The 24,480-nt window shown below is 39.8% G+C and overlaps 1 protein-coding gene across 1 annotated transcript in view; it reads left to right on the forward strand.

Moving 5' to 3' along the window:
• LOC107558231 (myelin transcription factor 1-like) overlaps positions 1-20,754 on the forward strand; it is a 41,381-nt gene extending 20,627 nt beyond the window's left edge. The window contains exons 8-23 of the mRNA XM_016241859.1: positions 2,957-3,091; positions 3,303-3,393; positions 3,680-3,799; positions 6,111-6,325; positions 6,563-6,753; positions 10,066-10,329; positions 10,418-10,572; positions 10,673-10,735; positions 10,951-11,019; positions 11,223-11,285; positions 11,917-12,000; positions 17,354-17,575; positions 18,763-18,854; positions 18,955-19,058; positions 19,192-19,335; positions 19,442-20,754. Coding sequence (XP_016097345.1) covers positions 2,957-3,091; positions 3,303-3,393; positions 3,680-3,799; positions 6,111-6,325; positions 6,563-6,753; positions 10,066-10,329; positions 10,418-10,572; positions 10,673-10,735; positions 10,951-11,019; positions 11,223-11,285; positions 11,917-12,000; positions 17,354-17,575; positions 18,763-18,854; positions 18,955-19,058; positions 19,192-19,335; positions 19,442-19,585 — 2,156 coding nt within the window. The 3' untranslated portion in view covers positions 19,586-20,754. The remainder of the gene's footprint in view (positions 1-2,956; positions 3,092-3,302; positions 3,394-3,679; positions 3,800-6,110; positions 6,326-6,562; positions 6,754-10,065; positions 10,330-10,417; positions 10,573-10,672; positions 10,736-10,950; positions 11,020-11,222; positions 11,286-11,916; positions 12,001-17,353; positions 17,576-18,762; positions 18,855-18,954; positions 19,059-19,191; positions 19,336-19,441) is intronic.
• Positions 20,755-24,480: the final 3,726 nt, after the last annotated feature.

Consider the following 24,480-nt stretch of genomic DNA (forward strand, 5'->3'; position numbering starts at 1 on the left):
TTATATGATAGGAAAAAAACTTTGGTAAATTGTATATAATCTGATGCAATTTATATAAGAATGCTTATGCAAAGTCTTTGCATAGTATCTTCATAGTTTTTAGTAGGGGTGGCACGATACCATTTTTTCAGAACCGATCCCGATCCGATACCAAAAGTTCTGAGTATCGAACGAAACCGATAACGATTCCATACCAGCAGTTTTTTTTTCTATACCTCAGTGTGTGTTGACCTGATCATCACTCTTTTTTGTGTTACACACAATCTACTAAATATAGACAACTTCATTATAAAGAAAAATAACAAATTAAAAAATATATAATCATAATCTATGAGAAAAATACTATTATAAATTAGGTTAGTCGATAATTCAGCAGCAAAAGTTACTCTACAAAAATGATGAGTTCACAATAATTTTATCAAATCTAAACATTTAGAGAAAAAACATTATTTAGTGGGGGAAAAAATAAAAGTAAATAGGTGTAATCTGGTAAAATGTTACACATTGCTCTTTGTATTGTATATTGTATATATATTCATGAAAAACTAGTAAATATAATTATATATAAATATATGCAATACATTTATAGCAGAGTAATGAGGCAGCAACATATGATAGATAAAACCGAACAAAAAAGGCTATTAACAATCTTTCATTGCGCAAAACTATTATAACATGAAAGGCTCCAATACAGAGCGGCACAAAGCGCTTATGCGCATCCCGTGCGTAGAATGATATGCTTGAACCAACACGGAGTCACAGCGCGCAGTGCTCCGCATAGAAAAGTTCAAAGCACAAAGGGAAGAGACATTGATGCGTAGTGTATTATATCTGTGCGATAGTTTATTGAGCCTTTTCTTTTAGCAGTTTTAAATTTCAGTTACTGTGCACGTGAAAAACAATTCATAGTGCTCTCTACTCCAGTGTAGTGATCTCTAACAGACACCATGTAGAAAGTGACATGATTTAGAATTAGCACTAAACTCCAGCAAGATAAATTCCTTTTATGCAAAACCACTAATGTTTTTCTACAGATCAGGTATAATAATATGAACATTATCATCTTAGAGAGAGTTTTGTCATCTTGACTGTCGTAACCGAATGCGATACGCAGTTTGAATGCTGAATGGAGGATGACAGACAGCTGAAGTGGAGAAGAGTTTACTGGAACTTGAATTTAACGACTTAAATATTCATCTGTACTTCACATTAAACTGTGGAACGGCTTCAGAACACTTGAAATATAGTGCACGGAAACTTTATGGTGCTTTATAATGTTTTTGTGCCTTTCGTGGGGCTTAACAATAACACCGAATAGTATACTGTATGCACAATATCGGATTTGGATCTGCCTCGTCTGACCGATACCCCGATCCAGCAAAAAGTGGCAGCATCGGAGCGATACCGATACTGAATATCGGATCGGTGCACCCCTAGTTTTTAGAGGGGAAAAAAGTAAACTGATGCATCAATGTGATTGTAAAGTTTTTACAGTCTTTACGTATTACAGTTTTTACGTAAAAAGTTATGAAAATGCTTTGCACAACCATCCTTTCATACATTTTTGCAGTAATGTGATAATTTATCTGCAAATGATTTTTTAATGAAAAACTATGTAAAAGATGTTGCACAAACACTGGTGTATCAGTTTAATTGAAGTCTATAACCAATTTGCACAAAAGTAGATTTTTTACGACTTTTCTCATAGTATATTCATGAATTTTACTAAATTAATGCAACAATTTGCATAATAATGGTTGTATGAATTAGCCTAGATTGTGTTCATTTGAGTCCAGTTGATTAAAGAATCGCATCATTGTGAAAATGTACACAACACTCATTTTGTGTACAGAAATTCTTCCTGCTTGTGTTGAGCAATGAATTTAAACACACTCTAATGCCACAAACCATTTCATAAGTGCACTCAGAGTGCTATTTAAACTTCGCACATATGCATTTTTCAACACACCCTACGCAAGTGCTCAAATATCAACAAATTCTCATAAATAAACACCCACACATGATTAATCAGAAAGAAGATTAAAATGGCAAGCTCTCGCTCAGGCAAAGAACTGCAAGATTAATAATGGGGGAAGCAATCTGGAGAGTATAAATGGGTCAAATGAATTGGTTTCCATAGATAAACTCCAGCCTTAGTCTATAATTACTGAAGCACTTAGAAAGAGAGAGAGAGAGTGCGAGTGAGTTGAAAGGGAGAGAGGGTGTGTGTAATTAGATTGGTTTGGCACGTGTTTATTTGTTTATTGGTTTTGTTTGTGGTGTTGTTCTGCTCTTGGTTGGCACCGTGCCCGGTCCGTGTGGCGCTGGATTCAGCCGAGCGCTCGGTAGGGCTCCACACCCCCTCTATAACTGGCCTCCTCACGCTCCGACCAGTTTTAATTAGGAGGTGCATGTCTCGTTAACATTTCAACATTTAATTAAGGAGCCACTGGAGCGCACATGCAAGCTCTTTCTCTCTCTACGTCTCTCACTTTCTCTCCTTTTTCTTTTTTTTCTCTCTCCCGTCTGTTTTTCATGTTTTTCGCTTCTGCCTTTGTCCTTGCACCTTCATTCATTTACCTTGGACCCCACATACTTATTCACTCTCTCCTCCTGTATAATATGGAGATGTGCTTTGCCAATGGTAAAGTCTGTTTAATGAGCTCCATTTTTCAGTAGATAATCCAATAAACCCCAGCGCACCCTCACTGAAGATAATAATCCTGTATGGAAACATCCACCTGCCCAAACGCATAATGACCGTAATTATCACCGTAAATGTGCCCTCTCATGGGTCCAGAGGCAACTTTAACAACTTCCAGAGAGCATGAAACCGGAGAGTGTGTTTGTGCGCAATGTGTGTGGTAATATGCCAGTCTTTTGTACGTTTCTGTCCTGACAGAAGTGATCATGTCTTCAGATAAGGTTTGACTGACAGGTGTTTTGCTGCCCACAGAGAGTTCTAGATCAGAGAAGCGAGAGATCAAATGCCCAACCCCTGGGTGTGATGGAACGGGTCACGTGACAGGACTTTATCCCCACCACCGCAGTCTGTCAGGCTGCCCACACAAAGATCGGATCCCTCCAGAGAGTGAGTCAACATCAAACTACAGACACATCTTTTGATCGTGTGATAATCTGCAGCAGAAAAGACAAAACACTGTACTTTAAACATCTAGTATTGTGCATGTCTCTTCCTAAACCTCTCATCTCTTGATGCTAGTAAAATTAGTTTTTTGGGGTCAAGAAGTCTTTTCATTGGCTGACTTGTTCCTTTCTGCTTTCTGATTGGTTGTTCTCAGTTTTGGCCATGCACGAGAACGTCTTGAAGTGCCCAACACCAGGCTGCACTGGTCAGGGTCATGTCAACAGCAACCGAAACACACATCGCAGGTACGGAGTCTCCTTTTTCGGGATGGTTTTCCTTTTGGTGACCACATGGTAGTACCCAAATGTACTTTCTTCTCCAAAAGGTGTTTTTTGTAGCGAAGCAATAGAAGAACCATTTTGGATTCCCCAAAGAACCTTTCGGTGAACCATTTTCCACTATAAAAAAATGGAAATGTTTCATGAATGTTAAAGGTTCTTCATGGAACCATCAATGCCGATAATGAAGCTCTACTTTAAAAAGTGTAGTGTATTTTCCTCACAAATTCTTTCATGTTTCCTCCTCTATCAGTTTGTCCGGATGTCCCATTGCTGCTGCCGAAAAGGTCTCGAAGACTCATGACAAGCAACACCTGCCCCAGCCCATGGGCGAGCACATCAAGGGCAGCCCAAACTCTGACCGTGTTCTCAGGTGAGGCCTAAACCCCAACGAAACAAACCCAGGAACTGAAAACAACAGCATTTATTCCTGTTCTTCCCAGCAACAGCAAACTTGCCCCGTGTTCGGTCTCCTCCTGTCCTTCAGCTTCCATGTCAGCAGTATGTGTCCATCAAAAGTACCTGCTGTGGTTGGTTAGCACAGCTGTCAGTCACCGCAGGACTGAACTCACTTACCACAGCACGATTGGTCAGGCATTTCGGAATGTCAGTCCTCCCGTTCCTTTGCCCTTCTATTAGAGCACAGCCTGCCATTTCATGCTGGGATCGGGCCTCAAACCTGCTAGTCTAATTACACTACTGATAAGCTAATTATGGGACTTACAGGGCATGGAGTATTGGAAAAATAATTACTTTCCTTCAGGAAGCATGTCTGTGGTCAGACAAAGCAATGCGGATTATGAAAATAATAAGCAGTCCTCTCTTATTAGTGTTATTCTGATTTAAACGAGCGTCAGTTCACTGAGAAAGCCCATTAAGGGAAGATGTCGACAATGAGAAGTCACCAGAGAGACCTTTGACGGCTCCGCATGCCACCCCTGCTAATGGGATGCACTGACTAATGAAGAGACAGGAAGCAGAGGGTAATATACTTTACATGCCATTGTCATGCAGATCATAACGCACGTAGGTGTGTGCGTGCGTATTTTCCTTCAAACCGTGTCTGGTTCACGCCTGAAATCCATTAATGATGTTAAATACAGAACACAGTGTCATAGTCCGTAATGACAAGCACACCCACATGCTAGCATTCTTTAGCTAGTTTCCAAAACCTAGCAAGCCGCCTACTGCCTACTTCTAAAACAGCATCCTAACCCTCACTGAAGCGGATTTAGAACGTTCTACATGAGCAGTACTCCACACTGCAGCCTCAACTCACAATGGAGTTTGACCAAGGAAAGTCATTTCAGGATTGCGAGACCAATTCCTACCTACTTGAATAAGGTACATTAAAAAATTTTAAATATTGCTTGCCAAGTTCACATTTCAAATACCTTATTCTGAATCAGCAACAAAATCTGATTTTGAAAAACTTTGTTTTTTCAGTCAAATAACGTTCAAAATGCATATTTGAGGATGGTCCAGCTAATGCGCACGTACTGTCTGTAGTGTATGGAAACCATAGCTTCTAATGGTAGCTGCAGTGATGCAATCACTTTATCAATTGGCGATTGGCTCTTTTATTTAGAAGGCAGAACTTATTTCAAATTGCTTGCCAAGTTCACATTTCAAATACCTTATTCTGAATCAGCAACAAAATCTGATTTTGAAAAACTTTGTTTTTTCAGTCAAATAACGTTCAAAATGCATATTTGAGGATGGTCCAGCTAATGCGCACGTACTGTCTGTAGTGTACATTTCAGGATACTGCCTGTTTTTATGGAAACCATAGCTTCTAATGGTAGCTGCAGTGATGCAATCACTTTATCAATTGGCGATTGGCTCTTTTATTTAGAAGGCAGAACTTATTTCACCGTATTTCTTTCTCATAGTACTATGTGTGAACCATCTTGGTATATAGTTGCTAAGCTAATAGCTCAGTATTCTAATAAGCACAGAACTGCACAGCATAGACAGAGTAAAATAATCCATTTTAATTACATTGAATAATATTCCTCGCATCATCAACCATTGCAATTCCTTCTGGGATTGCCTTCTCTGTGAAGGACACATGCACTGCAGCCTTAGAATTTAGTTAAAAATGTGACATATTAGGAAGCTGCTTATGTTAAGCTGCAGTGTTCACATCGGGAGCATCTATGATACTTTAAAATGCCGCCTGAGTAGGCAGCTCACTAGTTTCTGGAGCACAGCAAATGTCTTTTCAGAGTTTTTCTTTAGAACAGAGAAAGGGCCGCAAGGGCTCATGGTTCTTCAGGAAAAGGAGACCGTTTTAGGGCTTCAATTCCATGCTATACGATATGCTAATGTGCTCAGTGCTGATAAGACACTATTTAATCCTCTTCTCCTTCAGTCACCCTGCTTTAAAATGCTCGCTCTCTCTCTCTCTCTCTCTCTCCCATTTACTATTTTACCAGCTATGTATCTGTGGTACTTTTCCTTCCTTTTTCTTTTTTGCTGTATCTTTGGCTCATTGTCAGTCTTTCAATTCCGCTTCTCTTCTGCTGTCTAATTCCAGCCCACTCTTTCACTCTTGATCTTTTATGCTCACTTACACTTATCCTTTTATGCTTCTTTTTTCTTCACTGCAGGGATATTGATTCTTTTGTGGAGGAAAAAAATGATGGAACCTTCTCTCTCTCGCTCGCTACCCATTTTTGCAGGCCCATGTGTTTTGTGAAGCAGTTGGAGATTCCTCCGCACGGCAGCTACAGGCCCAGCCTCATCCCCGCCACGCCACGTGCTAATCTGGCCAAGGAGCTGGAGAAGTACTCCAAGGTGTCCTTCGATTATGCAAGCTTCGACGTGCAGGTGTTCGGCAAGCGCATGCTCGCCCCAAAGATGCACACCAGCGAAACTTCACCCAAAGCCTTCAAATGTGAGCAGGATTAGTCACGGTTTATGAACACTATGTATAATACACTCCTTGCAGGCAGAGAAGTGTGTAAATGGTGTGCTTTGTGAATAGTACGGCTAAGGTTTTAGATTCTTCATTGACGTACATCAAGGTTAGCAGTAAGTGAGTTTGGTAGAGTGCTCTTCAATGAATGGATCAAGTACTATTTATAATACTAAAATTACTATTAACTAGAGCAATGTTCTCTTTTTTCCATAGCCAAACCTCCATTCCCCAGGGCCTCCCCACCAAGTCCCAGCTTGCACAGTGGTTATGGAAAAAGCTCCTCCAGCGGCTATGATTATTCCCATGATGCCGAAGCTGCCCACATGGCCGCCACTGCAATCCTCAACCTGTCCACACGCTGCTGGGAGAGACCAGAGAACCTCAGCATCAGACACCAAGATAAGGTACAGAACATAATCTCATGTAATATATGTAAAAAATGTCCTGGCTCTTCGAAGCTTTATAATGGCAGTGAATTGTAGACGGGATTTTGAAACCCGAAAAAGTGCATCCATCCATCATAAAAAGTGCTTTAGGGGTTAATAAAGGCCTTCTGAAGTGAAGCGATGCATTTGTGTAAGAAAAATATTAATATTTAAAACTTTATAAACCGTAATCTTTAGCTTCCGCTAACTGTCGTACGCGCGTTCACGAGGGAGTGGCATTCCAGCGGATGACGTAGTAGGATACGGTTTACTTCTACTGAAACTTCTGTCATTTAGTAGAATAACTAATTTACTAAAGACAGCACGCACTAGCTTAAAACAAACAGTCGGCAAACACTAGCACCCAGACATTTCCAGTGCCTATAGATTAGTGTTTCTAGTAACCAACTGAAAGTAGTGATGCTAATAACTAAACAGAAAAATTTTTAGTAGCTTAGCTGTTTTGATAATAGAGCAGGTATTAGCTAACAAGCAAATTGTCCATACAAGTATTATACAAGGGTAGCTTTGACAAAACACAAGCTAGCTGAGGCAATAATCAAACTTTTTTTCTCAAGTAGCATTAGGAAGTCATTTGAGCAATTTTGTTCATTTGGATTCATTCTCATTTCATTGCAAAAAAATCACAAATTCTTTTGATCTAAGTCTTTGAATTTTGCTTTTCTTTGTAGTGAAATAAAATGTAGCTTAATGCAGCTGTTTTTGATTCATTTATTCAAATTAGGCTGTTTTCTAGGCTTATTAGCTACATTTAGTTTAGTATGTGTTCAAGTGTGATGCTGGCACTCTAATTAAGATCCTTATTGTTTCTATTGTGCCAGATGAATGCTGCTCTGATTTACTCTGATCTACTTTAGATGGCTTAACTACTTTAAATTATGAGTAGCTTAGCAAGCTACAGTTTCAAACTAGCTTCTACAACGTCACACCATGTGTAGATGTATAATAGTTAATAAGAGTGGTTTATAATGGTTAACATCCATCGATTGAAGAAATACCGTCTCTGTGTGATTGCTCTTCAGCAGGGTTTGTATCAGATGAACGTAGCGTTAGCGAGAATGCATTTGCTTGCTGTTGGGATCTTATTGCGTCATCTCTCCTCCCTTTCATCTGTCCCTTCGGTCGTTTTATCTTTGTCTCCTCTTCATGTTGTTATTGCATTAAGTTGATAGTGAGCTCCCTAGATAGGGCAGGACCAGGTGCTCCATGTTCTTTTATTCAATATTTCCATGGTTAATGCAAATGAGGGCATCTCTCTCTCATTCCCTCTATTTCCTGTCCCTTTTTTCTTTCTTTTCTTTCCTTGTGCCTTTGCACACACAAAAATACAGTCTATCAGCCTCTCACCCCCCTCCTCCGTCTGAGAACTCTGGGATCTATACTGTAATTGAAGAAGCTCTATCCTCGATATTGTGATTTTAAAAAAAAGTGAGCCCAGGGAGTGACTACTTCATCATTTTTCAATTTCCTGACATGTTTTTAGCAGAAGGGGATAAAAGGTGAAGATTAATGGACAGAAAGGCCCAGTGGCTCAACGCTAATCAGACTGGGTGTCTACTGTGTGTGCACATCTCCAACTTCATATTTACACTCATATATGTAAACATGCCCGTTTTAGCACTAATCCATGCATCATCCATCTACATACAATAGGAATGTATGTAATGGATGTGTTTTAAAATGTGTACTTTGTTGTTAAGCTTTATTACGTGTTTGTTTGTTATACTCAGATTTTATAATTTTACTTTTTTAAAGTTCATAATTTTACTTTTCTAAGCAATAGCATTGCACTGCTTTGGCCTACAAATACCCACTGCATTTACAAACACCCACAACACCCTACAAGCACCCACTGTATTTACAAACACCCACCACATTTACAAAACCCACAACACCCTTCAAACACCAACAAACACCCTAAAAACACACACTGCATTTACAAACACCCTATAAACACCCACCACATTTACAAGCAGCCATAAAAACTCACCTCAATTACAAACACCCACATCACCTTACAAACACTTAATGCATTTACAAACATCCACAACGCCCTACAAACACGCACCACATTTACAAACTTCCACAACACCCTACAAACACGCACCACATTTACAAACACCTACAACACCCTACAAACACCAACAATATTTACAAACACCCACCGCATTTACAAACACCCTTCAAACACCAACAGACACCCTACAAACACACACTGCATTTACAAACACCCTATAAACACCCACATTTACAAACAGCCATAAAAACTCACCTCAATTACAAACACCCACATCATCTTACAAACACTTAATGCGTTTACAAACATCCACAAAGCCCTACAAACACGCACCACATTTACAAACTTCCACAACACCCAACAAACACGCACCACATTTACAAACACCTACAACACCCTACAAACGCACACAGCATTTACAAACACCCTATAATGACCCACCGCATTTACAAACACACACATTTACATACACCCACAACATCCTACAAACACTCACCCCATTTACATAGACCCACAATACCCTACAAACACCCACTGCATTTACAAACACTCACCTCATTTACAAACACTCACAACACCTTAGAAACACGTATTGCATTTACAAACACCCCACAAACACCAACCGTATTTACAAACACCCACTGCATTTACAAACAATCACGACACCCGACAAACACCCACCACATTTACAAATACCCGCAACATCTTGCAAACACTCACCACGTTTACAAACATCATATCAAACACCAACCATATTTACAAACACCCACCTCATTTACATACACAACACCCTACAAACATGCACCACATTTACAAACACCCACAACACCTTAACAACCACATAGCAAATTGCTAAAAAAAAACAATACAGCACACCCAAGTATCTGCATAGCAACACCTTGGCAACTACCCACAACACGCTAAAAACCAGTAATACATTTACAAACACCCAAAACACCTACAAACACCCACTGTATTTACAAACACACTTAGCAGCCGCATAGCAACGCCTTGGCAACCAACCACAAAATCCTAGCAACTACATAGCAATGTGCTTAAAAACATGCAGAACAACATAGCAACACCTTGGCAGCCACCCACAACATCCGAGCATTGTGACAAGGAGTTTTGTACTATGCAGATTATTTTGTGAAATGTAAAATAAGACTTAAATTCTGTAAAAATATGTATTTTTTTATCATAATTACAAACCCAGTTATTAATTATAAATTATTTTATTTTTTCTGTTGTAGAGTATGGAAATTGAGGTGGATGAGAATGGTACCTTGGACTTAAGCATGAAGAAGCCCATAAAGAGAGAAATGGGCATGTCTTGCGCCAGCCCTGAAGTGCGTTCCCCTGATCTGTCTTCATCATCTTCATCATCATCCACATCTTTTCACCATGTCAACAGCAGCATCTCACCCCACTCTTTACACACCCACAAACAAGAGGAGTGGGAGGGGCCTCTGGACTACACCAAACCCAATCGGCAGAGAGAAGAGGAGCTAGAAGAGGTACAACCATTTCCTGTTTCATTTAAATGAGGCTGGATCTATCTATTGTTGTACAAACCAGCATAATATTCATTGTATCTTCGCACAGATGGACCACAGCACTCAGTCATTTGCCTCTTCCGACCCAGAGGATTGCGACATGATGCAGGACAGCCTTGAGGACAGGAAGTACCCCGGAGAGGTCACAACCCCCAGCTTTAAGGTCAGGTTCCAGCCCAAGGACAACAAAAAAGAAATCCTACTGTAAGTCACATCTAATTTGCATCCATTTCTGTGCACAAATTGATATTCGGCACAATGGAATCATTTCACTCAGTCAGGCTTTTGTGTTTGTCCCTTGCAGGTGTCCCACTCCGGGCTGTGATGGCAGCGGACACATCACCGGAAACTATGCATCGCATCGCAGGTATACAGTGTCCGGGGGTCACCTCTCTGTACTTATTTTGCCTTCAAAGGGGAAATAGAAAATAAAACAAGACATCACATAGATGTTATCTTTCGCTTGCTTAACTCTCGTCTGCTCTTTGCTTTTTACACTGACTTGGGACGTTCTGGGTTCTTTCACTTTATCTTTTACCCCTTCTCTCTTTTTTCCCCCTTGTTTCTTCTCAACATTTTTAGCCTGTCTGGGTGTCCTCTCGCTGATAAGAGTCTTCGGTCCCTCATGGCAGCACACACAGCCGATCTCAAGTATGTCTGCTCTACTTCTGATCTTGTCCTTTGTTCTTGTTCTTGCTAAATGCTGCTTTTACTCTTTTCTTGATATGAAAACAGTACAGTACTTAAGACTCAACTTAATATTATTCTAAAATTATACCGTGGCCCTGCTCTTGGTCAAGTTTATTTCAGGTATTATAAACCAACACATTTAACGTTTGACTTCACTTTCCCAGATGTCCAACTCCAGGATGTGATGGTTCAGGCCATATCACTGGTAACTACGCATCTCACAGAAGGTATAGCCCACTGAACAATCCCTCCCACATACATACCAATACACAAACAGGACAGAGAAGTTTAGTGATAGCTGTATGATAGACACACACAAGTATATGCCACACTTCATTTATTACCCGTCCCCATTTATTGAATAATATTTTAGATAGGAAACAGACCCCAGATCTTGTGTAGTTTTCTTTCTACTCTGTTTATCTAAAAGCTTGCTGAGGCCACTGTTTCCTAACCAGGCACGAGATATCAAGCAGTAAATCCCATGTCTTGCATATGTTGTGCTGAATTATCATTGGCCCAAACTCCTACTCCACATAGCTATTGAGAGATTCAGGTAAATTTGGCCACTTTTTGCCATCTCAATGAGGAAAAGTGTCCCAATTTACCTTATATTACGTATCAAATATGTTTCGATTGGCTGTGATTTTGTTGCATCATGTAGCATTTCACTTTCAGCATGAAATTGCTGGAGACTCGTTGCATCGTGCCTGGTTAGGATATGGTGTATGCTTGCATCTTTCTTAATAGTATTTGAGTTTGGTTTCTCCTGCATTGCTTTGGGTCAGTAGTGCTGGATCCTTATTATTCTGAGTTTCTAGCTCCTCTGATCATGAGCTGCATACTCTCTATTTTCAGTTTGTCTGGGTGTCCACGGGCCAAGAAAGGTGGAATAAAAACAACTCCCATCAAGGACGACAAGGAGGACTCCGAGCTCTTAAAGTTCGTACTGCATAGAAAGCCCAAGGCTTTTCCCCCTTTCTTAATGTACGGTAAAAAAAGACACAATTTAGGCGGGATATTGTAATGGAGTGATCAAATGTTGGATAATAGGTTTGTCCAACCACACAATCATTTAACAACAGTGTAAAGCAGTTTAGAAAACCCCTCTTCATTCAAACAGAAGTGATTTAATCAAGCATTTCCATCTAGAACCACTTGTGATCCCAAAATACTGCTTGTGTTCTACTTTGTTAAATATCACCTTGGCAACCTTCCAAATCACTCACTCGTACATGAGCTTAGGAGTCAGTGCATGGAGCCCCGCATGGCCAACTAGCACTAGTGATGTTCAAATTCTTTTGGGAAAAGGCCTTGTGTGTTTTATCCCATTGTACAACTTCTAAAAGCAAGAAGACAAAGACGCCTAGTTACACTGCTGAGGAAATAGAAACTGTGAACAATATATTACAGCACAGATGGCTCATGGTGTATTGAAATATTGCACATGTTTTTGTTAGTAAGTCATCTGCAGTGCAATGTGTGGGTTTTTGTCGTCTTGTTTTTTTTTTTGCGACTGCCAAGCGTAGGAGCTTTTTATCCACATGATTCCACTCCAGTCAATGAGCAGCCGGCATATGGCGGCACTCAAGCTCCCCAAAGTGTAAAAATGTCTTTCTTCAGTTTATTTGAATGTTGTAATATTCACACTCACTGTTGGGAAAATTATGTAGCTAAATATGACCCTCTTTACAAAACTGAATAGAGACTTGAGTGAGACAGAGAGTAAACAGATGGTAACTGTAGTCAATAGCAAGGTGATATTTCTGCTCTCACAATCTCAAACCACACTCATATGTTTTATTCCCTCTATCTTCATCTTTTTCCTTCTCTCACAGATGCCCAGTGCCGGGTTGTGACAGCCTGGGTCACATCAGCGGGAAGTATGCCACTCACCGCAGTGCATATGGATGCCCGTTGGCGGCCAGGCGGCAGAAGGAGGGTTTGCTGAACGGGTCTCCATTCTCATGGAAGGCCTTTAAGACAGAATGCATTTACAAACACCCTATAAACACCCACATTTACAAACAGCCATAAAAACTCACCTCAATTACAAACACCCACATCATCTTACAAACACTTAATGCGTTTACAAACATCCACAAAGCCCTACAAACACGCACCACATTTACAAACTTCCACAACACCCAACAAACACGCACCACACCTACAACACCCTACAAACGCACACAGCATTTACAAACACCCTATAATGACCCACCGCATTTACAAACACACACATTTACATAGACCCACAACATCCTACAAACACTCACCCCATTTACATAGACCCACAATACCCTACAAACACCCACTGCATTTACAAACACTCACCTCATTTACAAACACTCACAACACCTTAGAAACACGTATTGCATTTACAAACACCCCACAAACACCAACCGTATTTACAAACACCCACTGCATTTACAAACAATCACGACACCCGACAAACACCCACCACATTTACAAATACCCGCAACATCTTGCAAACACTCACCACGTTTACAAACATCATATCAAACACCAACCATATTTACAAACACCCACCTCATTTACATACACAACACCCTACAAACATGCACCACATTTACAAACACCCACAACACCTTAACAACCACATAGCAAATTGCTAAAAAAAAACAATACAGCACACCCAAGTATCTGCATAGCAACACCTTGGCAACTACCCACAACACGCTAAAAACCAGTAATACATTTACAAACACCCAAAACACCTACAAACACCCACTGTATTTACAAACACACTTAGCAGCCGCATAGCAACGCCTTGGCAACCAACCACAAAATCCTAGCAACTACATAGCAATGTGCTTAAAAACATGCAGAACAACATAGCAACACCTTGGCAGCCACCCACAACATCCGAGCATTGTGACAAGGAGTTTTGTACTATGCAGATTATTTTGTGAAATGTAAAATAAGACTTAAATTCTGTAAAAATATGTATTTTTTTATCATAATTACAAACCCAGTTATTAATTATAAATTATTTTATTTTTTCTGTTGTAGAGTATGGAAATTGAGGTGGATGAGAATGGTACCTTGGACTTAAGCATGAAGAAGCCCATAAAGAGAGAAATGGGCATGTCTTGCGCCAGCCCTGAAGTGCGTTCCCCTGATCTGTCTTCATCATCTTCATCATCATCCACATCTTTTCACCATGTCAACAGCAGCATCTCACCCCACTCTTTACACACCCACAAACAAGAGGAGTGGGAGGGGCCTCTGGACTACACCAAACCCAATCGGCAGAGAGAAGAGGAGCTAGAAGAGGTACAACCATTTCCTGTTTCATTTAAATGAGGCTGGATCTATCTATTGTTGTACAAACCAGCATAATATTCATTGTATCTTCGCACAGATGGACCACAGCACTCAGTCATTTGCCTCTTCCGACCCAGAGGATTGCGACATGATGCAGGACAGCCTTGAGGACAGGAAGTACCCCGGAGAGGTCACAACCCCCAGCTTTAAGGTCAGGTTCCAGCCCAAGGACAACAAAAAAGAAATCCTACTGTAAGTCACATCTAATTTGCATCCATTTCTGTGCACAAATTGATATTCGGCACAATGGAATCATTTCACTCAGTCAGGCTTTTGTGTTTGTCCCTTGCAGGTGTCCCACTCCGGGCTGTGATGGCAGCGGACACATCACCGGAAACTATGCATCGCATCGCAGGTATACAGTGTCCGGGGGTCACCTCTCTGTACTTATTTTGCCTTCAAAGGGGAAATAGAAAATAAAACAAGACATCACATAGATGTTATCTTTCGCTTGCTTAACTCTCGTCTGCTCTTTGCTTTTTACACTGACTTGGGACGTTCTGGGTTCTTTCACTTTATCTTTTACCCCTTCTCTCTTTTTTCCCCCTTGTTTCTTCTCAACATTTTTAGCCTGTCTGGGTGTCCTCTCGCTGATAAGAGTCTTCGGTCCCTCATGGCAGCACACACAGCCGATCTCAAGTATGTCTGCTCTACTTCTGATCTTGTCCTTTGTTCTTGTTCTTGCTAAATGCTGCTTTTACTCTTTTCTTGATATGAAAACAGTACAGTACTTAAGACTCAACTTAATATTATTCTAAAATTATACCGTGGCCCTGCTCTTGGTCAAGTTTATTTCAGGTATTATAAACCAACACATTTAACGTTTGACTTCACTTTCCCAGATGTCCAACTCCAGGATGTGATGGTTCAGGCCATATCACTGGTAACTACGCATCTCACAGAAGGTATAGCCCACTGAACAATCCCTCCCACATACATACCAATACACAAACAGGACAGAGAAGTTTAGTGATAGCTGTATGATAGACACACACAAGTATATGCCACACTTCATTTATTACCCGTCCCCATTTATTGAATAATATTTTAGATAGGAAACAGACCCCAGATCTTGTGTAGTTTTCTTTCTACTCTGTTTATCTAAAAGCTTGCTGAGGCCACTGTTTCCTAACCAGGCACGAGATATCAAGCAGTAAATCCCATGTCTTGCATATGTTGTGCTGAATTATCATTGGCCCAAACTCCTACTCCACATAGCTATTGAGAGATTCAGGTAAATTTGGCCACTTTTTGCCATCTCAATGAGGAAAAGTGTCCCAATTTACCTTATATTACGTATCAAATATGTTTCGATTGGCTGTGATTTTGTTGCATCATGTAGCATTTCACTTTCAGCATGAAATTGCTGGAGACTCGTTGCATCGTGCCTGGTTAGGATATGGTGTATGCTTGCATCTTTCTTAATAGTATTTGAGTTTGGTTTCTCCTGCATTGCTTTGGGTCAGTAGTGCTGGATCCTTATTATTCTGAGTTTCTAGCTCCTCTGATCATGAGCTGCATACTCTCTATTTTCAGTTTGTCTGGGTGTCCACGGGCCAAGAAAGGTGGAATAAAAACAACTCCCATCAAGGACGACAAGGAGGACTCCGAGCTCTTAAAGTTCGTACTGCATAGAAAGCCCAAGGCTTTTCCCCCTTTCTTAATGTACGGTAAAAAAAGACACAATTTAGGCGGGATATTGTAATGGAGTGATCAAATGTTGGATAATAGGTTTGTCCAACCACACAATCATTTAACAACAGTGTAAAGCAGTTTAGAAAACCCCTCTTCATTCAAACAGAAGTGATTTAATCAAGCATTTCCATCTAGAACCACTTGTGATCCCAAAATACTGCTTGTGTTCTACTTTGTTAAATATCACCTTGGCAACCTTCCAAATCACTCACTCGTACATGAGCTTAGGAGTCAGTGCATGGAGCCCCGCATGGCCAACTAGCACTAGTGATGTTCAAATTCTTTTGGGAAAAGGCCTTGTGTGTTTTATCCCATTGTACAACTTCTAAAAGCAAGAAGACAAAGACGCCTAGTTACACTGCTGAGGAAATAGAAACTGTGAACAATATATTACAGCACAGATCTGTACGGTAAAAAAAGACACAATTTAGGCGGGATATTGTAATGGAGTGATCAAATGTTGGATAATAGGTTTGTCCAACCACACATTTAACAACAGTGTAAAGCAGTTTAGAAAACCCCTCTTCATTCAAACAGAAGTGATTTAATCAAGCATTTCCATCTAGAACCACTTGTGATCCCAAAATACTGCTTGTGTTCTACTTTGTTAAATATCACCTTGGCAACCTTCCAAATCACTCACTCGTACATGAGCTTAGGAGTCAGTGCATGGAGCCCCGCATGGCCAACTAGCACTAGTGATGTTCAAATTCTTTTGGGAAAAGGCCTTGTGTGTTTTATCCCATTGTACAACTTCTAAAAGCAAGAAGACAAAGACGCCTAGTTACACTGCTGAGGAAATAGAAACTGTGAACAATATATTACAGCACAGATGGCTCATGGAGTATTGAAATATTGCACATGTTTTTGTTAGTAAGTCATCTGCAGTGCAATGTGTGGGTTTTTGTCGTCTTGTTTTTTTTTTTGCGACTGCCAAGCGTAGGAGCTTTTTATCCACATGATTCCACTCCAGTCAATGAGCAGCCGGCATATGGCGGCACTCAAGCTCCCCAAAGTGTAAAAATGTCTTTCTTCAGTTTATTTGAATGTTGTAATATTCACACTCACTGTTGGGAAAATTATGTAGCTAAATATGACCCTCTTTACAAAACTGAATAGAGACTTGAGTGAGACAGAGAGTAAACAGATGGTAACTGTAGTCAATAGCAAGGTGATATTTCTGCTCTCACAATCTCAAACCACACTCATATGTTTTATTCCCTCTATCTTCATCTTTTTCCTTCTCTCACAGATGCCCAGTGCCGGGTTGTGACAGCCTGGGTCACATCAGCGGGAAGTATGCCACTCACCGCAGTGCATATGGATGCCCGTTGGCGGCCAGGCGGCAGAAGGAGGGTTTGCTGAACGGGTCTCCATTCTCATGGAAGGCCTTTAAGACAGAAGGCCCAAGCTGTCCCACACCAGGATGTGACGGATCGGGACACGCCAACGGCAGCTTCCTCACACACCGCAGGTACTTGAATGGCGAGAATATAGTTTTGACAGCTATGTTAAATTTGTACATTTATTTGAAATTTACAACCAGTGGAGTGAGTTTGGGTGGGAAACCTGTTTGGAAACAGTCATTATTGTTGCACTAAAAGTGCAGTCACATTATTGGGGCCCTATTCGGATGGGACTAGTTTTTCAAGAGGAGTTTAGAGAGATATGTCAGAATCCATGTTTTTCTCAAACAACCACTATTAAAATTCTAGAGCAAATTACCTACTGTTTTTCGCCAAACTCAGTGGTCCTTTGAGAAATCTAATCCTGTCCAAATGCATACGTCTGTGATTGTTGTTCCCATCGGTACTTTTCATGTCTTTTTACTAACCTGACCTGTTGTTTGCTTTTGCATTTTAAACCCTTCAATATGGGTGGCATCCGACAATACAGTGTGTGTGTGTGTGTGTGTGTATATATATATATATATATATATATATAAAGAATAAATATAAAATTACGGGGAGCCAAATCGTGGAAACTTTATACTGGGAATTTAATATTAGTGTCAAGATACATGTCTAGATTGCTCTGCTCAGTTACATGGTTTATTATAAGCAGGCACTTCTATAAACTCATGTAAATGAGTCGATAATGTTTTTATAATAAATGGAAATTAATAAAAAATAATTAATTAATTAAAAGATTAGTCATATGTTATGCTCGCTACCACAGCACATGAGCTTCTGTATTGCCCACATGTCCCACTTCTGTAATCAACATGGAGATGTAAGTCCCATGTGAATCTTATATAAAATTACAGATGTGGGTTTGATACGAATTGTAACTAAAACGTTGTTTAGAAAACTAGTCTCATCTGAATAGTCAATAATATAGTGATACTTGAAACAGTTTACTCAAAGGTCACTTCCAAACCAAGCTGCTTTATGTTGATCAATGTAGTGAATTTCTGTGTTCAAAGTTCAACCAACTTGAAATGTTCGCCTCGCGTGTCAAAATTCCCGGTTTCATTGATTTTCCCACAGAATTTAACCATACAAATGTAATTGTGATCGCAGCTAAATAGCACAGAAATGATCTACTCTACTTTTAGGTTTAAGGGTACTGGCCAAGTATGAGTCATTATGGGACTGCTCATGAAGCAAATGTGCTGTTGTGTTTTGTGTATAATAATGAAACAATTGTGTTTGGCCCCAGTCTCTCAGGCTGCCCCAGAGCCTCCCTTAACAAGAAGAAAGCCAAGTTCCCTGGAGAAGAGTATCTCAGCACTAAGTTCAGAGCCAGTGACGGTGAGACATCCCACATTTCTTCTATATTTTACCTCCAACCTCACTTCTGTAATATTTTGTGAGACAATAAAGGTGACAACATTTCTCTTTCTCTTTACAGTGTTAGACAATGATGAAGACATCAAGCAACTCAATAAAGAAATCAACGAGCTCAATGAATCCAACAATGAGATGGAGGCAGATATGGTCAACCTTCAAACACAGGTTAGCCACACATCTCCTGACAATCTAAAATAAGAGAGACTAAAGACCACATATATAAAAAAGCAACATCATGATATTACCATGTTTTCTGGAGCATAGGAAGTTGAAATAATCAGCTTTTTTGGTTATTTAGATTACATCCATGGAGAAGAACCTGGAAAACATCGAGCAGGAGAATAAGATGATTGAAGAACAGAATGAGGCATTGTTTATGGAGCTGTCTGGACTCAGTCAAGCTCTTATGCGGAGTTTGGCCAACATCCGTCTGCCTCACATGGTAAGTTACACAAACTCCTACAGCAGCTTCCATAACTTTCCTCTCCTACAATGAATTAGACACACCTTTTTAAATCCACCGTTCCCATTTCCGTTTTCCTTTATAGCAGGAGCCAATCACAGAGCAGAATTTTGAGAGCTACGTGAGCACCCTGACCGACATGTACACCAATAAGGACTGCTACCAGAACCCAGAGAACAAGGCCCTTCTGGAGACCATCAACAAGGCGGTGAAAGGCATTAAGGTCTGACTAAGCCAAAGGACGAGGATGAGAAGCAGAAGCGTGGAAGAGAAATAGAAACGTGGAGCCATTGAGAAGAGTATACAAATGACACACAAAAAGGGCATTCAGGTTTTTTTGAACAACAATCTAAACCTTCATCCCAGGGAGCATTCTGTGAGTTCAAAAAGAGGTATATAATATATATTACTATGAGGACCAAAATCCACAAATGCTGCTGGATTGGAAGGTGAAGATGGAACCAAATCCTTTATTTACGGAGGAAAGGAGAGACACAAACATAGTTTTCTTTACAGTTTTTGTTGTTTTACATTCAAACAGTGGGAAGTTTTGGAAGAAGAGGAAGCTGGGAGTAGAACTTCCAGAAAATGTGCAGCTCAGGCTTTAGGCGAAGGAGTCTTTTACTTATTTGTGAGGACGCTGCACCTCTGAAAACAACAAAAGTGACGCTCCAAATACAAGTGATCCCTACGTGAGTCCCAGCAGAACAGACACATGCAGTGTTTGCTCGTCTTTCCTTCTTTTCCAGAAGAAAACTGAAGCATTTTTGGGTCGTGGGGAAATGAGAGAATGTTATACTAGCATACAAAGTGAGCGAAAAACGTGTGCAACCTTATCAGTGCCATGCGGTTGACTCTGTAAATTTCACCTGTTGAAACACTACTTTATCTCGGCAGCCATTTTTTTGTTTATTGGTTTGTTTTGTTTTAGAGCTACAGGCAGGAGTATTAGCTTGCTCTCGTTTATTTGTAGTACTTACACTGTAGGAATATTTACCCAGCGTAGTCATATCTCTTACATATGAACAATGAGTTGCACTTCATTTCAGTCCATTCAACATCAGACAAGATGTTGGGTTGTCACTGATCTATAAATTATACGAAACTTGTCCAGACACTACTGTAATTTATTTATATTTTGTTATAATTTAATTGTAACTGTATTATTTATTTGAATTCACCTATTTAAATATTCACAGTCCTTCTGTTTATAAAAGGTCATGAAAATGTGACAACAAACTTGCCACATCAATATTTGGAAAGAGAAAAAAAAATGTACCACAGATTTTTATAACTTCTTTTCATTTGACAATAGAGTTTTAAAACATTTTTTTAAGTGCAAATATTTTTAACCAACAATGTTTTGATAATTCTGTACATTTTTTTTCTCTTTCTCTCTACCTGTATATCTATCTCTATTTGCATTTTTTTCCCCGAATTTCCAACACAGCTGAAGGAGAAATATCATCTCTATTTATTATTTATTTAATATTTATGATGAAATTATGAACTGTGATACGGTTGTAATGTATATTTATTTTGTAACGTTTCGGTGTGTTTGTGAAGTCATAGTAGTCTTGAAGAAACTTTGGCGATATAAAAAAATAAAGACAAAAAACATGTTTTGGACTACAGAATAAAACATGATGATTATCGAGGGTTTTCCTTATACCAGCATTACTTCCTATAGGAATGTAAAGAGGAAAAAAAGCAATTCCAGTACTGTCGAACCTACAGCTTTGACTCTTACCCCGTCCATCTCGACAGGAAGAAGACTTTCCTTTGGATCCTCTTGTGTTTTGTTTTTTTCTTTATACCTCCTCAAGCTCTCAGTAGTGGCCAAAAACTGTTTCCCCTGAACAACCCTAATGAATTGCAAATGGATTATTTTTGCTTTCTTGCTAAACTTATCTTTGTTGGACCATGGGAAGCGGGTGGTCGTTTTTGCGGTGGGGCACGGAAGACGAATACCAACCATCCTGACGCAAACTCTTGAACCACAATGTCTTTACTCGACTAGTATCAGACAAGCATACACCCATGTAGCCTTATACTAGATTTTTATTTCTTAAATGCACAAAGTGCCACTGACCTGTGCTTTCGTTACCGACTCCGCCCATTCAGCAACCACACTACCCTCGGGTCATGTGACCGTGGCATAAGTGGGGATTGTTACAGATGCCTTTATTCCTTTGCCGTGATGGCCATACCTACACAATATATTCATTCTGTATTTAAAAGAATAAAAAAAGAAGACAAAAAAACTATATATAGTATATAAACATACATATATTTTTACAGTGTAATTGTTAACTCTTTTTCTCTTATAATAGCTAAACAAAAACAATATCTTTCCAAAAGCTGTGAGTACTACTATTCATAGAAGACTAAATAATATAAAAAAGACAGACCCAGTTTACTGTGGTTGCAGGATACGATGTGTTTTATAATATGTAAACGTACATTTCTAAAGCGAAGAATACGAGGATGTTTGTAGAGTTTCCTATTTTCTGGTCCAAACTCGCTGGGCCTCTGTATGTAAGTCAGCCGCATTAATGGGACAATGGTTAACAGATTAGTCTTAGGCTGTAATCGTTTAGACACATTGTACTGTGCTGAAAGTTCTCCTCGGTGGATCTGTCTTTAATATTGTATGGTGTTGTGCAGTTCTGGTGGGACACGCCACACTTAGATACATGTGTAAAATGCCAGTCATCGCAATGACATCTGTATGACTCCTAATAGTGAGTTGTGAAATGAGCATTGTGCCTCTATTCAGCCGGTCGTTTCGTTAAATAGTACACAGCGGTCATGTTGTTCATTTGCTATTATGGCAGCAATATTGTGATGGACAGAACATGTGTGCACTTTTCAAAAATCTTGAATGCCAACTAATGACCTTTCAACCAAAAGGTTTTTCTTTATGTGCACGCGAGTGTGTTGCTGGATTATTTTTCATTTGAAAAAGGTACAAATGGCTAACAGACAACTGTTCATTGCACCAACAGGATTGGGATCAAATATCACAAATGTCTTTGACTTGTTTGTTGTTGTTTAATGTGAACCTGTATCCTGTCTGAAATGTCAAATGCCCTTTGACCGACATGTTTTTGCCTTGTCGCAAATACAAAAAAAGTCCAAAATCGGATGTGCGGTATCAGATCTGTTAGCTTTCGGCAGCAAGCCCTTCGTTAAAACGAAAATAAGATGTGGTTTGAGCTCTGAGATTGTCATTGGCGTGCCCTCGCGCACGGAGAAAACGAAGGAGACGCTAGTTGCATAAATCTTTGTCCATTTCCACAGAAAGTCAGATCGGCCTCATTCTGTGTAACCTTTCCGCAGGAAAGACGTGTGCGTAGCATTTCAATACCACAGCATTTCCTTAGCTTTAAGAGCAATCTGAAGACGGTGTCTATCCGTAACGGCAGAGTTTTCATTAGAGTTCTTCATTCTATTAAATTGCGTAGAGGGAATACTCACTACAGATGTCATTTCGTCTTATTACGATGGGAGAAACATTTCTATCTGCTTATTACTACTGACGTGAGATAGCCTAAAGCATGTGTGAATTATTCTTCCTCGATGCATGCTTCTTAAACGCCTGCTGTCGGTGATGAAGAGTAGCTACGAATGTTGCTTGGCGAGGTCGAGTGTGTTGAATCTGCCTAATAATGTAGCATGTTCTCTGGAGCAGTGTAGAATCTGCAAATGCAAGTTAGCATATGTAACCCCTCCCCGTGGAACCAAATAAGGCTTGATTTAGCACCTTGTACTTGAGAGTCCGGCCTTTCGGAGACTTGTGCCAACTGTAGGTCAATTAAAACGGTTCCTCTGTCATTTCATGAGAAACGATAACAGCTAAAACGTCGGAAGGTACTGTTTGTCCCATTAAGCTGATAGAACCAAAACGGCCCTCATTCTGTAGGTACTGTAGCTTACAGCTCTGTGGTTTTCTCATGTGTGCCTTTTCTCGCTTCTGTTCGCTGCAGGAAAGGGTGTGTTTACATTTAAGGACTGGGTTCAAATCCCACTCAGGATGCCAACTTTTTCTCCTTTTTTTCTTTTCCTTCCTTGTTTTGAGGGGGAAGAGGTAATAGGAATTCAGCAAAGTGGTGAACATCAAGAGCGGATCGCATTGAAATTGATATTCAGCTTGTTGTTCGACATGAAATAAATCACAATACGTAACACTATTCTTCCCAAAACTGTGATTCTGATTCAGGTATGAAATTGTGTGATGGGTCATTTCATCGAGTCTGAAATAATCATGGAACGTATCACAGATGAAGCATTTATGCACAGGGCATTATTCTGACAACAATGGGATTCTGTACATTTGTAATAAAGGACAGTGTTGTTGTATTAAAGAATATTTCCAAGTAAATGCCGAAAAAAACATGTATTTTAACCCACGGCCAAGGCTTGTCCTCTTGTCTCCTTTTTACAGAGATCAGCTATTTTTACTGGTGATTTTGTAGCCACAAAATGATTCTCCTTTAGAAAATGACAAAAAAAAAGAAGAAATGGTACTTCCAATAATAATAATAAGCACTATCACAGTGATAGACTACATGTTTTAGTCACTTTTGTAGCAGTGGTAGTTTCCTTACCGAGGTTTTGTTTCTGTAGAGCAGGACAAGCTATGGCTGTGCGTGATTCGAGGTAACTTTGGAAATGAAGTGTGTCGTTGGTTTTGGATTGTGACCGTGTTTGTGTATCCTTGTACCTGTGCTCATTGATATCAGTGTTAAAAGAGAACAATAATGTCTGTTTTGTGGAGGTATCGTTCATTTCAGTGTTATATATGGAAAACATAAATAAAGAGTCAATAATGTGATCTTTCTGAGTATACACTTCCTACATGATGTGCGTGTGTGTTTGCTTTTGCTTGTTAAAGTCAGAAATACAAACACAAGTTACATTTTTGGTTTCACGTTTTTTTAGTCACTGCATGATTCCATCTGTCTTGATTCATCGATTTGATAACTGAAATTCAGAAAATAGTAAGTGTATGCCAGTTGACTAGTCTTTTCTTTTATATATTTCATCTTTGTCAGCATCATGATAGTGCTAGCTGTGATGAGAGATTTTTACAGTCTGTTTGGCTTATAAATTAGTCTTTTT

The sequence above is a fragment of the Sinocyclocheilus grahami genome, unplaced genomic scaffold, assembly GCF_001515645.1.
Source record: "Sinocyclocheilus grahami isolate Dianchi unplaced genomic scaffold, SAMN03320097.WGS_v1.1 scaffold637.1, whole genome shotgun sequence".
In the NCBI taxonomy this organism is placed as follows: domain Eukaryota; kingdom Metazoa; phylum Chordata; class Actinopteri; order Cypriniformes; family Cyprinidae; genus Sinocyclocheilus; species Sinocyclocheilus grahami.